At 37.7% G+C, this 16190-nt stretch overlaps 1 protein-coding gene across 1 annotated transcript in view; it reads left to right on the forward strand.

Moving 5' to 3' along the window:
* The window catches only part of TNIP3 (TNFAIP3 interacting protein 3), an 87140-nt gene that overhangs the window by 55717 nt on the left and 15233 nt on the right, over window positions 1-16190 (forward strand). Inside the window, exons 4-9 of the mRNA XM_014784548.2 lie at window positions 2050-2130; window positions 4032-4097; window positions 5494-5625; window positions 7902-8030; window positions 12694-12813; window positions 15676-15801. Coding sequence (XP_014640034.2) covers window positions 2050-2130; window positions 4032-4097; window positions 5494-5625; window positions 7902-8030; window positions 12694-12813; window positions 15676-15801 — 654 coding nt within the window. The remainder of the gene's footprint in view (window positions 1-2049; window positions 2131-4031; window positions 4098-5493; window positions 5626-7901; window positions 8031-12693; window positions 12814-15675; window positions 15802-16190) is intronic.

The following is a 16190-nucleotide window of genomic DNA, read 5'->3' on the forward strand; positions in this document are numbered from 1 at the left end:
ATCCATGTTCCCAAACGTGGTGTGGAATGGGAGAATCTTGAACTTTAATATGAAACATGATAACCTGTGAAATTTATTAAAAATAGAGGTGGGATAAATAGGTGAAGCACAGAGGATTTTGGGGGCAGTGGAATTATTCTGTATGATACTATAATGATAGATACAGGTCATTATACATTTGTCCAAACCCATAGAATGTACCACACCAAGAGTGAACCCTAATGCAAACTATTGGACTCTGGGTGATAACGATGTGTCCATGTAGGTTCATCTCTTGTACCAAATGTACCACGCTGGTGGGGGATGTTAATAATGCAGAGGGCTACACATGTGTGAGGGCAGCGGGTATATGGGAAATCTACTTCCACTCAATTTTGCTGTGAACCTAAAACCGCTCTAAAAAATAAAGTCTATTAAAAAGAAAACAGAGGAGCTATGGCTCCCTTTTCAGAGATTCCAATTCAGTGTTCAGGGTGCCCTGCTTAGCAAGCTCCCACGATTACTTTGATGTACTCTTGCGGTGAGAACCACTGGTCTAGAATCCAGTCTCACTGCACCTCTGCTTTGCTAAACACAGGACACCCTAAGTAGGGTTGGCTCACAGCATTTTCCACGTCAAAGATGCCTACTATTTAGTCTGTTCTGATCCAGAATGAGTCCAGTCTCTTGGAAGTCTTCTTAAAGAAGGGAGAGCCCAATTATAGCACCCAATATACTTGTCACCTGGATTTTGATGTCACTTCTGGCAGGCAGCCAAACCAGCTTGAAGTCAGTCAAGCAAGTACAATCATTCTGAATTTGTTGATGCACAGAAGAACGTCTTTTTTAAAATGTGGTCTTAATTACACACGGGTCTGAATAGGAAGAAGCTAAGAAAACCAAGAACAGCATCTGTAGAGGTAAAATAGCATCAAACCCTAAAACGTTGAGCAAGACCTAGGTAAGTAGAGAAAAGATAGAAAAATAGTTTTATAAATCATTTCTAATGAAAAAAGTCCTTGAAATCCCAGGATGATTGCAAAAGAGCATTTCCTGTAAACGTTTCTGGCAAGGGCCAACACGTTTTCAAAATATTTCTTAATTGTTCGTGAATATCTTTAAGCAGTTTCATGGTCCACAATAACTATTGAGCCTGAAACTGAGCAACATATTTGGGAACTACCCTCATCACCCGATTCATTGTATTATTTATACGACTCAGAGATGAAATGGTAAAAAGATTCTTGAGTTAAAATATAGAAAACAGTACTTAAGTGAGCTTTGGTGGTGGTGCATTTAGACAGATCGCAGGAAGTTTCCAGAGATTTTGTGCATCTTTGCATGAATATCTCCACCCCTAGGAAAAAAAAAAAGAAACTGAAAAGAAAGGTGGTTAACTTTTTCACCTTGCCAATGATTTATTACTAATCTAAATTTGTAACCTAGTGGCTTTATTCAAAGGGCTGTTTAAAATTAACTATATAGTACCGGATAACCTGCACGCACCTCTATAACATATTTGTGTGATAGTCATTGAGGTAGCTAATTTATTGTAGTTGTAGAATCAATTTGCTGCCTTTTAGCTGCATGTGTCAGTCTTTTTTTCTTGAAGTTTCTGTCACTGCCCTGACTTTCACCAGGGCCCCTCTTCAGATTGTGGACACACCTACAAAAATGATTTTTTAGAAATGTTTTCTATGTAAATACCTAACATATATCCGTGAAACTGACCTGATTTCTATATGCATTATACTCTGAATTTTCATTTTCTCAGAAAAGAATTGAAATCCTAATTTCTTACTTACCTGTTATATAGACACATTTACAATTTATTAGAGAATTATTTTGGTAATTAATTCATATAAAGGAGTCTAAAATATAATATAAAGCTTATTGATCAACAGGTCTCTATGAAGGACTATAGTGTGAAGATTGTTACTGCTAGAATAAGATATTTTTATAAATCACAATGTGAGAGTTGACCAAATGCATGGAGTTTGGGAAGGGCAGCATTTCTCCTGTTTATTTTATAGACTATTATGTTTCACTCTTTTTTTTTTTTTTTTAAAGTGTGCTCAATCATCAAGAAGAAAGAACTTGACAAATCCTCTTGAACAAAAGATAAGGTGCTTGGAAAAACAAAGAAAAGAGGTAATTTAGAAATATTAATTAAAGCAACATGTGCCATGGGTTAATGCTGAGAATAAAATAGAGTGAATCACCTGGTGCCTTTATTTTTGTTGTTGGGTCACAGTATTTATCTCTAGGTTACTGTACTGCATTATTTTGAGAGCAAATGCTTTTTTCTTATTCATTCATATTTCTCTTAGTCTCTCAGTGTTTGTGAAAATGAATGAAAAATGACAGTCGTAAATCCGATTATTATAATCTCAGTTTTCTCAAAACGTAGATGTTTCCTCCACATGAACTATGTGAGCTTAATCACCTGTGTCCTTTATGTCTTGCAACTTGACACACCTTGAAACTCATACTGTCAAGGGCTTTAAGTTTAGTGGACTTAGGTGCTATGACTCTGTGAGTTAAGCATCTGATCTCATAGGGGTTAAGGAACATTATCATAAAAAATGTTTGTTTCTAAAATGTCATTGGGAATGTGATGGATATTATTTTGAGTTTGTTTTTCTGAGTTTAATGAATGTTAGAATCTCTTTATTCTTATTGACAGAGGAGGTGGTGAAAAGTATAACACTTTTAGCACTATGACGTGTCTCATTCTATATATTACATCCTTCATGTTCTCGTCTGTGATACCTTCTACTCCTCTTTGATACTGCATAAAATATTGTGCCTTTCTGGAAAATTACTGTCCTATAGCAGAGTAATGTTACCATAGCATAGAAATATTAATCTCTAAAGTGCCAACAGATCAGGTATCTTTATATAATAATATTATATAGTCTTATACTAAATACTCATATCTATTTCCAGCATAAGAGTTACCTAGTAACTGTCTTTCTGGATTAGATATTTTGTTTTGTGATTAGGAGAAAGTCTTGCAACTTTTTAGTCATTTTGACTACCTTCTCAATGTCTGTTCCATATTGATTAAGTGCTGGATTTTCTCTTGATGTAGGAAGTTGCAGACTTCCCTTACAAGAACACTAAAACACAGGTCATAGTGCTTTTTCTTCCTTCTATTTAGCACATAGTTTTGAAACTTCCAAATTGTTTGCAACCTAAATTATTTCTAAATAGTGTCTTATGACAAAACTACTATTCTTTGAAAATCTGTACTTTCAAAAAGGTGATAGTATCCATTTGTTGAGTATATATTACAAATCATGTGTTGATTTTAAAAAGCACAATAGTGCAAACAAATGATGATCAGTTAATGGGGTTTGGGAGTTGTTAATATATAATTTTATTTATTTATTTATTTTTCCCCCAAAGCCCCAGTAGATAGTTATATGTCATAGTTGCACATCCTTCTAGTTGCTGTATGTGGGATGTGGCCTCAACATGGCCAGAGAAGCGGTGCGTCAGTGCGCACCCGGGATCCGAACCCGGGCCGCCAGCAGTGGAGCGCGTGCACTTAACCACTAAGCCATGGGGCCGGCCCTAGGGAGTTGTTAATATAAATTCTGCTTTTAAAAAGCTGGAAGAAGTGTTTCATTAAAATAATCAATGTAAGCACATAGAAAAATATGGAAAGATTGGAAAAAAGACCCTTCATATATAAATAAATCCTAGAGAAAACCATCAATACTCACAAATTTTTACTAGATTCTAGTTGGATTAAACAAAGAAGATGAAAATTCAAATAACCAAGCAAAGTTTAAAATTGCTAATAAACTGTTCAGCTGTCTAGTTAAGATATAAAGACTTAATAGCTTTTCATATGTGAACCAGTTATGAAAAGGTGAGAGTACGTTCAATTAAATCATCCCAGCCCACCTAGAACTTGGTGGAAGGAATACTATCTTCACCCATGGCTTCCAAAATCTCAGTAACCTCAAAAAGTGATTGCCTTTTGGCCAGATTTCCAAATGGGCAGAATCCTTTGTTGACTTACCAAATTTTAATAATTTCAGCTCCTGGAAGTTAACCAGCAATGGGATCAGCAATTTAGAAGTATGAAAGAGTTATATAAAAGAAAGGTAAACACCTCTCTCTGTTTGGTATTTGCTTTTAATCAATAATGTGGTGGGGCCAAGTATGTGAAGATTCTTGCTGATTTCAGCTAAAGGAGATTTGTGGATAGTCAACAGTGGAAAAATGATGGGGAGGAAGATGCTGAGTGCATTATTGGCCTCTTGCTGCTGAAGATTAAGGAACAGTATCAGTGAATTGTCTTGAGTGTTGCAAAACAAAGGTACTAAAAATAGCCTCTAGAGAGGTTTCTAGAGTTCTTATGCACATTTATCACAGCTTACAGAGTATCCTGGCATTGGCTTTGTTACTAGCTACATAAACACGGTTATACGCAAGGTGAGAGATGGTTTAAAGTTCACACTGTTTTATGCAAGGCTAGCTCTAATTCTTTAATCAAACAGCATGAGCTATTTTCCACAGATAAAGAAACAGCGCTAACAGTGAAAGGGGGAGGGGAAGTGGATATCTCACTTTTCTCTAAAGCATGCTCTCTGTCAAGAAGCCTTTGCTTTGGTGAGAAAGAAATTTTTTGGAGAAAATATCTTTTAATAGGTAAAAGTCAATTTATAATTTTAAATCGTTCCATGTTCAAAAAGAGAGAAAAGGGAAAGTAAATTCCCCTGAATAATTCAGAACTAAGAAACCTGACCACAAGTGAGTAATATAGCAGTATTGCTCTTTTCTTCCCCATTTTGATACTCAGAAGTACTACATTTAGAAAGTGCAGGATAATGCTCCTACTACAGGAGGCCATGGTCAGGCCACCTTGTAATGGAGCAGCTTTGTGGTCTCCAAATTTAAAGACTATGATTCCAGAGAAAATGTTGAAGCTGCTTTCCTGAATGGCTTGCAGGTGAGTGAAGACCTGGGGTTAAGATGGGTGTAATTTCCATCTCTGATGAAGCATGTCTCTAAGGCTTCTCTCAGTGGACCGTTGTCACTCTGACATCTAATCTGGCATTTAGTAGCAGGTCAAGCACTGCAGGTTACTGATGAGTTAAAGGCCATGTCTGTTTTTCCCTGGTATAGACATCTTCACTCACCCCTGACCCCTAGCATCAGATCAGGCATGGCACATCTTGAGAGATGAGAATAGAATGACAAGCGTAGAAGCGCCCCCGTCTAAGGGCTAAATCTTTACTCCCTCGTAAGTGGTGTGGTTTGGACAAAGGAGGACAGAGCTAGAGGCTGTTATGGTGTTTGCTTTTTCCGGTAGAGGAAGCTCCTTTTTAAATGCAAATGTCCTGATCTTTGTTAGGGGAGGTGGAAAGTAGAACCTCTCCTCCGGGGACGCCCAGGTGTGGGGCTTTTCTGTCCCCGAGGGCATGGTCTGGGAATAAATCTGGGGGTGCGTGGGCTTCAGAAGAGGTGTCTGCAACTGTCTGTGAACGACTTCCTCAGGTCGCAGAGCTGAAAATGAAACTGGACGCAGCAGAGAGATGCCTCAGCACACAAGAGAAGGAGCGGCAGCAGAGTCAGAGAGAGAGCGACAGGCAGCGCGACCTGGCCCGGGAGCGGCGACAGCGCGAGGAGGTGGGCGGGGCTGAGTGCAGGCAGGGGGCGGGGTTTCCTGCTGGAACCTACCGTTCTGTTAAAATCAGCTCACTGCTGGGCAGTGACCAGCGTGCGAGGGTGTGTAGGTTACGCAAGTCCCCAAAGCCACTATGATAAGGGTCACTTCTCTGGAATCAGATGGAAGGAGATGCCCTTTCGCTTCCTCCTTTGTTGCACAAATAAGCAGGCCTGCTTCTCCAGGCTCTACCAGCAGAGAGAACTGATCCACAGCTGTGCTGATATCTGTCTAGGGCATTTCAGCCTAGGAGAAAATTAATTTTTTTCTTTTGCTTTTCCTCATTTTATTATTATTTGTACTAGTGTTAATAATAATATGACAATATCTTGTATTCGTATAGCTGTTTTTCATCTTACAGAGAGCTTTACAAATAGGTATTGCTTTTGTAATCATAAAAATAGCACATTTAAAACAGTACTTCACCCTCATTATCTCATTTGACATTCTCAGCCCACCTGGGAGGAAAATATTATTTTTGCCATTTTAAAGATGACTTGCTAACGTTGATAACTTGGCACACGGGAAAATGTATTGTGGCCATTGAGGAGACAATTTCTCCTAAAACAGACTCTTGGTTTTACTTTGTTATTGGACTTCATGGATATTGCAGAAAAAAAAATGGGAGGAAAACCTTAAGATCTAAGGGCCTCTCATTTTTTTAGGTATGTTAAGAAAAAACAAGAAGTGTGAATATCCTTGGGTGAAGTCTCATGACTGATGTTGCGAGGCATTGGTTGTATTTTAAAACACGCACAAATCTTAAGGCAGTGTCTAAAAATTGTACAGATGATGTCAGTCCAGGTTTTCCGACCTTGCTAAGGGTAAGGGTACATTTGTCACAGTGAGCCAGAGGAAAGCAAGGTTTACCATCTTCCTGTCTGCCGTGTAGCAGCCCTTTCCTTTTCCATTTACACCCTGACCAGGAATCACGGCAATTTTCCCTCATGCACTTGGGACCATTTTCTAGTTAATATAACTTTCTCTTAAATTATGCTAAATTAGAAAATGATTGATTCATTTTCTAAGAGTATAGGCTCTCTATTTAACTAAAAGCAAATACAAATGTTTTCACTTTTAAAGAAAACGAATCCCCTAAAGCAGATTTCTTAAATCTAATTATTGTATTGGGAAATATTAATTACTAAAATATCATACTTTAACATATATATTAACTATTTTCTCACCTGGATATACCTAAATTCTGGAATGTTTACTTTACTAGGTTAAAATCTCAATCTCATTAAGAATCTAATTCACTCCACAAAAAGTTTACTATCTGGAATATAAAACTGGATATGTAATATATAAATATTATATATAATAATAATATATACTATATAAAATTATATAATATATAAATATTCAGATGTTGTCTGAATCCAGAGCCTGTTAGCGTCTGAGCAGCTACACTTGCTTCATTTATTTAAAACATTGGAGGCTTTAAAGGTGATCTAAAACATGGAGGAATGATGGCAGTTGGACTCATTGATCTCTGCCTTTTGAAAGTAATAATCACGGGGCCTGCCCAGTGGCGCAAGCGGTTAAGTGCACGGGCTCCGCTTTGGCGGCCCAGGGTTTGCAGGTTCAGATCCTGGGCCCGCACTGATGGACCACTTGTTAAGCCATGCTGTGGGGGTATCCCATATAAAGTAGAGGAAGGTGGGCACGAATGTTAGCGCAGGGCTGGTCTTCCTCAGCAAAAAAGAGGAGGATTGGCATCGGATGTTAGGTCGGGGCTGATCTTGCTCACACACACACAAAAATAATAAGAATAATAATCACAACAATACAGTGCTCTGAAGGGTCTTATTTGCCTGAAGTTTTATCCTCTTCTCCCTCTCTCCAGTCCAGAAGGATTCAAGATTGGGCTTTAAGATAGTATTTTTTGTTGCAATGACACTTTTCTTTTTAGGACTTTCAGTTCTTTTCCTGAGTCACTTACCCATCACTTGTACGTGGGAACTAGCTTATTTTGCAGACATGTTTGACCCTTGAAAGTGAGGATTGGGGATTTTGAGATCTTTTTTTCTGGGGTCACAAAACTTAGTAGCACTAAGGATAAAAGAAAGATTTCTTCTATGCTAACCCTGTTCTCCACCCACAGAATGTTGCTCAAATGGAATGTTATGTGAAAATTTAAAGGTCCTGTTTTTATTGTATTTCAGAAGTATTCCTACAATATCATCTCATCTGAATTTTGTTGAGTTTGCGTTTGTTTTCTTGCTCTTTACTTCAGAAGGAAAAGGAGAGCCTAAATGAAGAATTACATGAATTGAAGAAAGAAAATAAGCTTTTGAAGGAAAAAAATGCTCTCGCAAACAAGAAGAAGGAACATTATGAATGTGAAATAAAACGCCTCAATAAGGTAAGGTATCAGGCTGGGTCAAGCTGGGAAATCCAGGGAGAGGGCCGTGTATGAAGAGCACGTTCCTGATTGGGAGTCAGGACACAGTCTACACTGCAGTGTGTTCCTGGGCCTAGGGGCTTGCATGGGAGCTTCTCTGTAATTTTATAAATGACTCCTGTCTGCATCTTTCAGCCGTACTTGGCTAAGGAGGCTTTAGGGAATTCATGTCCCTGCAAAGAATTATCATGAAAAAGAGAAACGAGGAGAAATTATAGAAGACAGCAACAACATTTTTTTAGTTCGAAGAACCGCATAAAGCAAGTGGGTGTTTTCGAACAATAGCGTATCTCTTGGTCAACCACAGAAGTTTCCTGAGGAAACAGGCTGCTCTTTAAAATCGTCACTGTGGAGCTGGGTGTGATGCAAACTCTATGGAAGCATGCTAAATGCCAACCCCAAGGCTGAGATGGCCGCCTTCCTGAGAATAAGCCTAAAACTCACTTCTAATGGGGGGAGAGGGGGGCGGTGGCGGGGCGGGGAGTAGATCTATTAGGAAAATGCGAGTGGTTTAATGCCTTTGCTCCAATTTAACCATTCAAAGCGGCTACCCGTGCATTGCTGCAAAAGGATGATGCATGAGTGTCTGTGTGTGTGCACGTGTGTCTGTGTTGTTTTATGGACTAATAGCTTAATTTTCTGGGGGAAAGGATCACTGACTTGTTCAGGGTAAAAATGAAATCCTTGGCTGTTGACTTTTCCAAGAGCCATATCATAGGTGGCCCATTGGAATAGTTGTAGCATATGGTTGAGTCGAGATAGGCATCTCTCAAGCCGGATATTTCTCAACCAAAGTCACAGAAATTGTCTTCTAAAACAAGAGTAGGTGATTGGCCTTGGAAACGTGCTCAACTCCTGTATTTTGGACTGTGCCATGTTGTAGTTAACTGGTGTTCAGAAGTGTCATTTAAAGATCCCCGAAGTGTTATGTATGTGCCTGTATAGTCGACAGGGTGCTTTACAAATGCAATGCTATATTTGATTTGTTTGTGGGGCAAGTTATTCAGGAGAGAATGGGAAATTGGAGATTGACTTTATAAACAATGTACTTCTCTATCCTCTCAGAGAGAAAAACAATGTTTAGAGACACAAATTCGGGGCAAATGAATTTTCCCTTTTATTCTCTGCTGGAAATCCTCCACAAATGAATTAGAGGAATGAACATTAATTGAGATATTTGAAATCTCTCTCATTTTTGATATATGATTTGATAAGTAGTCTTCTATTCTCTAATTTACTTCTCTGAATGCAGGCACAGGGATATAAAAAATTATATAGAAATTAGAACAGCCAACAACTCTGGTTTTTGCTCATGTCCACGTGCACCCTTCATTTTTGTGTATCTGTATTTATAGTTAGCAGAAATTTTTTAAAAGTTAGTAAAAATTTTGTAACTCTTGTGATTATAATCGTAAAATCTCATTAAGAAAAAATAATTTGAGCAAAATTCAGATCTTTATACAAGTGTAACCTTCTCAAAGAGGATTTTTCTGGGTATCCTAATTAAAATTACATGCCTCTAGTATTTCTTTTTTTAATTTTTCCTTGAAATTTATTGCTATATATGTTTAATGTCTCATATTTATTATCTTATTTATTTCCTGTCTCTCAATCTTGATTGTAAGCTTTCATGAGGATAGGATTTTTGCAGAGCCAACTTCTTTGTTAGGAATTATAGGCACAGTGTTGAGGGCCCATTAACATGTTTCATTTCTCTTAAAATTAGAAGAAAAAAATGAACTTTGAGGTTGAAAAAACATTTGTGGGGTTGGCCCCATGGCCTAGTGGTTAAGTTCAGCGTGCTCCACTTCGACAGCCTGGGTTCAGTTCCCAGGCGCGAGCCTATACCACTCACTGGCAGCTGTGCTGTGGCAGCGACCCACATACAAAATAGAGGAAGATTGGCACAGATGTTAGCTCAGGGCAAATCTTCCTCAAGCAAAAAGAGGAAGATTGGCACAGGTGTTAGCTCAGGGTGAATTTTCCTCAGCAAAAAAAAAAGTTGTTTTCATATTAATATTAAGGTATCCGTCTTTCTAAGAACACAGTTATAAAATATAATTTTCATATATATTTATTTGAAGGAAGGGACTCACAAAGACAGCTGTCATATGTGTCCCTGAGTTTTTCTATTTTGTTCACTGCTGCATTCTGAGTGCCTAGAATAGGGCCCTGTTCATAGTATGTTCTTAAATATTTGTTGAATGGCTGAATTAATTACTTAATTAAATTAGCTAGTCCATAGTATGTTCGATAGTCAATTTTGGCCCTGAGATTCATGCTTTAACAGGCATAACACATTACTTATGAGTAATGAGGGAAAATAAAAGAGTGGTTCAAGCCAGAAAAGATTTCATCTTACATATCTATACCTTAAACCGTCGCTTAAAAAACATTGATATAAAGTGATGAGCTATGAAAAGAGTTTTTTTTATCATTTAGCTCATGTATTAGTGTCTAATGAAATGTGAGAAATTGTTATTCTATTTTATAATGTAGATTTTTCTTTTCTTTTCTTTCTTACCACTGTAATAAATAGAAGTTATTCAAAAGGTTGATTTGGGTAGCTGATTGTGCACACTATCCATCATAGCATGGAATTTTGGGCCCACTCTACTTGTACAAGTGGACTGCCTGCTGACCCATTCCCTCAGCAGAAATTTGTAACATGTCAGTTTAGTAATTAACATATGGTTCTCAGAAGTTCATACAACTGTGTGTACTCAATTCAACTTATTTGCCTTGAAGGAAATACCCAAGGGCACTGTTTTCATCAAGTTCTTGAAGAGAAGCCAGATGTTTAAACCAAAGTCAGATAAATTACCTGAGGCTAGTCAGCCAGTGCCACCCATGGGCAAAAGTAATTTGTCTGACATCTCACCATTGTGAGATGGGTAGATCTGTTCAACATATCTGTGCTGATGGTAATTTACTATTCTAGAATAGGTTACAGGTGTTTGTTCAAGGAAATTGGAAAACCCCAAGATGGAATGAATGTCTATTAGACTCACCTTTCATTTATGACTCATTTGCAAAATTTCTAGAAGCCTGAATAGCATGAAAGGTATACCAGGAAATTCAAATATAACAAGACCCACAAAAATAGTCTATTCATAGGTATAGGATACAGAACGAGCATATTTAATTGTCTTGACTCATTTGGCTTCCCCACCCTAGATTCTCTCTACTACTACTTACACATTTTTAAAAATTATAACCATTATGATACTTTCTATACCTATACAGCTTAGCAACAAATTCTAACAAAAGGTAAATTATTAAACAACTTTTGTTGTTTCTTTAAATTCTTCTTGGAGGAAGAAAAAAGTTCTTGTTTCTCTTACACAACTTCCTGAAAAATAATATTTACATCAGGCTAGACAGTATCCAGAGACTGTAAGACATTCTATCAGGAAATTTCTAGTCCGTCTACACATATTTAAGACCATAAATTTGTTTTTATTTTCCTACTTTTATGAACACATTGTATAGTAATGCAAGGAAGTGAGTTACTAATAGTATCATCAAATGGACATCATTGAAGCTGCTAAAGAAATAGTCCCAGAGGAAGTGAGTTCTTGGAGCTCTGAAAGTGATCCTTTTCTATTTGTATAGAGACTCATTTGATAATGAGCAAGTAGTCATACTGGGTGCAGCTCTGAGACCACACCAGTATGAGGTGGGTAGTGTCACAGTTTTTGGCAGTCATTTTATTGAACTCATCATGAACCAAGGTCTTCAGAAGAGAGTAAATGTCTTTTATATGATCTGACAAAGTATAGCATATATAAGAGCATCATGGGCTGATGAGTAAGGATGATAATCTTGTTGGCAAATCTAAGTGTCTCTTGTTTCCTTCACCTCCTCACCTCATAATGAACACACCAAGTTGCACCAGATGTCAAGAAAGCAGAGCACTCTTTCCACCCTGTATCAAGTTAATGGATGTTTTACTGGAGAATAAATAAGACTGTAGCTGGGCCAGGGCATGGAATGGTGAGGAGGACAGGGCAAAAGAGCAGCAGTACAGTGGCTCTAATGGATAGTGAATCTTCATGGGTTCACACTTCTTTGGGTTCCCCTCTCCTATTGGGGGTGTAGTTTTATAGCAAAATATTACTCAAAATGTCATCTGGGACCAGCAGCATCCGCATTTAAGAAATGCAGATTCTCAGACCTTATCCCCAGATCTACTGATTGAGGATCTCTGGGGCACTGTCCAGGGATGGGCATGTTTTCTACCTCTCCAGGTGATTCTAATGCTCCCTAAAATTTGAGCATTATTGATAGAGTATATATTTGGTTGAAGCGGAGAATCTGAAGAAAGGCTATAGATATGTTTCCTTTCGTGGTTGGCTAGGTGGAGGGGGCTCTGACATCAAAAGCCCTCCTAAATAACAATGGGAGTTAAATAACATAAGCATCATCGTGGAGAAAAGAGATTCTGCCAAAAAAATACATATATCCTAGAAAATCAGAAAGAAGAAAGTTATTCAGTCATGAAAGTAGCATTAAAAATGAAATTTTGCCTTGCAGGTGTGTTTGAGATGATTGCAAGAATTATAGAGGAATTCATATGATGTGGTAACTCTTAAATCAACTATGTGCTTATCTTATAACATAGGCTCTTCAGGATGCCTTGAAAATCGAGTGTTCTTCATTTCCTGAGGACTGTTTGGGAAAGTCTGAAATGGAGTGCTGCCATGAGGAGATGAGAACAGAAATGGAAGTTCTTAAACAGCAGGTGAGAAGTTGAAAGTGGCATGATCACGTGGAGAACGTAGAGCCCACTGTTCATAAGACTTTGGACATTTTGGAAGCCTTGCTATTCAAAATACGTAACAGGTTTTTGCATTTATTTTCATTAGAATTATCTAATTTTAAAGATTGATGGGAGAATATAGATTAGCTAGCCTAACTCACACTTTACAAAAGAGGGAATTGAGTTTCAGATGGGTTAAATGTCTTGCCCAAGATCATACAGTTAAAAGAAGGGCCATACTAATTAACCTTTTGGTAAGATTCTATTAGCACTGGGTCTAGAGAGTTTCATATAGACATGATTTATTTTGGAAACACTATTAACCCAAACTCTGGACCTTTTCAGAAAATGGTAGCAGCCAGGCTGGTATTCTGCAGCTGCTGGCCTCCAGGCTTCTGAACAATGAGGGCAGTTTTAAAGGGAACACTCTGCATTGCTCATAATCACTGAAGAGCCAGATCTGTTCATCTACCCCACATATGGATGGCACCACCTAGCAATTTACTGATGCACAATGGTTTCCTCCTCCCCACTCACTCTGTCTCACTCACTGATGTCAAGTGAACAGCGAGAGTAAAGGATGCCTTCTGTTAGCTTCTGCATGTATTAGCAGCACAGGGCTGTGGGGATAGAGTGCTGCCTAAATTATTTGAGTCTAAATTTAGTTCAGCCAGCTCTGGAGCTGGCTTAGCTGAGGGGCCACCCATGCATATTACATCTCTTTTCCTGTGAGAGGTTAAATAAACTAATGTAGGTAAAGGGCTGGAACAGTTCACGGTAAAATCAATAAATACAGACTATCTGTAAGAATTCCAATCCCTGAAGCACATATTGTCATTAATACATTAGCAATGGACGTGAGGATGTCATAGAACAAAGGGCTGGGAAGGATTATTTCTCTGATGTCCCTGGGTGTGATTCGTTGGCTGTTTTGCTCTGAACAAGTGCCAATTACAAGGATTCTTGATGCAATACACAGAAGAATTGAGCAATTGTGATACTGTTGTTGTTATTTACTTTATTGTTGTTACTTCATAGGAAATAGCCTATCTGTAAATCTAAAAAATTCAGAGCACTTGATGGTAAAGTTGGATTTTCTCTTTCTATCAACCCCATTTGAATAATCAGCTTCATTACATTCACGATCAAATATATAGCTTAAAAATAAACCCATGAAGAGAAGAGGGTAGTACTCAGAATGTTAAGGCTTTGCCAAATTCTCAACCCCTAAAGTACCATTGACACTAGCCAGGATTCCTCTGAAAAAAAGCACTGCTTATGTTCAGACACTTGAATCATCTTCGATGCTCTCATATACTGTACACCACATGTGAGAGAGTCACTCTTACACATGGAGTTTATGCTAATGGTTTAGTTCATATTTGATACAGACAATGACAGGTGTTCTTCTTTTCATAACTCCCAAGAGTAGACCAGAACCCACCTCCTTAGTGTCTGTGTGGCTCTTTTGCTAACTTCCTGCGTACACATTTTAACTGCACACATTTTTAATTGGGCACCCACAATCAGTACCTCACCAAGTGCCACGTGAAACACTAAAGGATTTAAATTTACAAGGAAACTGAGCTAGATTCTTGGCCACCTCACTAAAGTGACGCCATCGCTATCAGTGTTGTGTTTGATAAAGTGTTCGGTTCTGATCAGGTGGCTTCTCCCATTTCAAATGCCTCTGGTAATTGTTTACAGAGCATTAGGTTAACTGTGTCTAAAATTGAACCTCAGCTCTTAACCAAAAAAAACCCAAAAACAAAATGCCCGCTTGGCTGGGTTTAGTTCCCTTACAATGTTTCTGGTGAATAAAGCCTGAAAATTAAATATTTATATCTACATCTAGATCTATATCAAATGTTTCATTTCTTCCTCTCTTGCCTATTATATTTTGTTCTATTATTATTGACTTAAAATTGATAAACCTCTAGTTAAAATTTGTTGCACTGTGGGTGGTGACAGCGCAACATGCATTAGTATGAGTAGACAAAAATCCAGCTACTAGGTTCCAAAGTAAGTTGTAATTTAAATCATGGTTTTAGAGAAATTCCTTTGCTTCATTCCCTAAGTTTCACTTGTTTTCACAGCTCCACATACTAGTCTCCAAGCCATCAGTCAACACTATGCCAATTAAAAACAACAATGATTAAATCTGTTTTTCTGTTTGGTTTGATTACTTTTCTGGAATATTTGGAGTACCTCTCAAGAGGCATTCCACTAAAATATTACTCTTTTTTTTTAATGATATACTCCAAAATTACTTGCAAAGGGCAATACTTGTGAATACTTTTAACAATCATGTTTTGCTTTTTCACATACATGAGCCTTTCATTTCTATTTTTTGTTCAACTTATAATTTATATTTGGAAACCTTGGCATGTCAATATTTAGCGGCTTCACTTAACAGCTGTTGTCAGTGAACTATCTTTTAGATCTTCAAGCAGTATTCATATATCAAAGTCTTCTTTTGGGGATGAATAATTTGCTCCAAAACAGTGATATTGAACACTAAGACAGAGTCATCATGGTAATGGAATATACAGCAGAATAATTGGTGAAGGGAATTTTTTTCAAAATAGCCGTATTATTACTTTACTTCCGAATCCCTGGTACATGCTTAAGGGGGAAAAAGCTGAGAACTGCCATTCTAAGCAAAGCGAAAGATAAAATTATAGTCATATATATCAGGATGGAGTCCCACCAAGAAGACATATTTGTGAAAAGAGGATAGGAATGCCTCAGATTGGACAAGCCTGCATAGCGCCTCTTCTGAAATCCTTTGGGTGACTAAAGAGAAAAGGAAGCTAACAGTAACAGCAAGTTAATATTTCCTAGGTGCAAATATACGAAGAAGACTTCAGAAAGGAGCGATCAGACCGAGAAAGACTCAATCAGGAAAAAGAGGAGCTACAGCAAATTAATAAAACTTCTCAATCCCAGTTGAACAAGCTGAATTCTCAGGTATAAGTCAAAACAAAATCATCTTTACCAGCACATGTGTATTTTATTTTTATTTTCTCATTTAAGAAAAATCAAAACTTTTTGGCTTCTGTTAATTGACATTGGATGTTTTTTAAGAGGTTGGCACCTGGGATGAAATCATTCTTAAACAATCTTGTAAGGAGATGAAAATGACTGGAGATTTCTTTTAACTTAAGTATATTAAGTAGTTACACAAGAAATTGGATTCCAAAGTCTTTTATAAAATCCAATTCTTTTGATCTTTTTCTCATAATATTTATCTTGGTGGAATGGGAGTTGAGCTACCTTGTACTCAAATTCAAGACCGAAACACTCCAGTACAGTGAAATTGTTTCTAAATTCTTGTCATTTTCTTTGAAGGTCTATGT

Source organism: Ceratotherium simum, chromosome 12 (genome assembly GCF_057802395.1).
Source record: "Ceratotherium simum simum isolate JZ-2026a chromosome 12, ASM5780239v1, whole genome shotgun sequence".
In the NCBI taxonomy this organism is placed as follows: domain Eukaryota; kingdom Metazoa; phylum Chordata; class Mammalia; order Perissodactyla; family Rhinocerotidae; genus Ceratotherium; species Ceratotherium simum.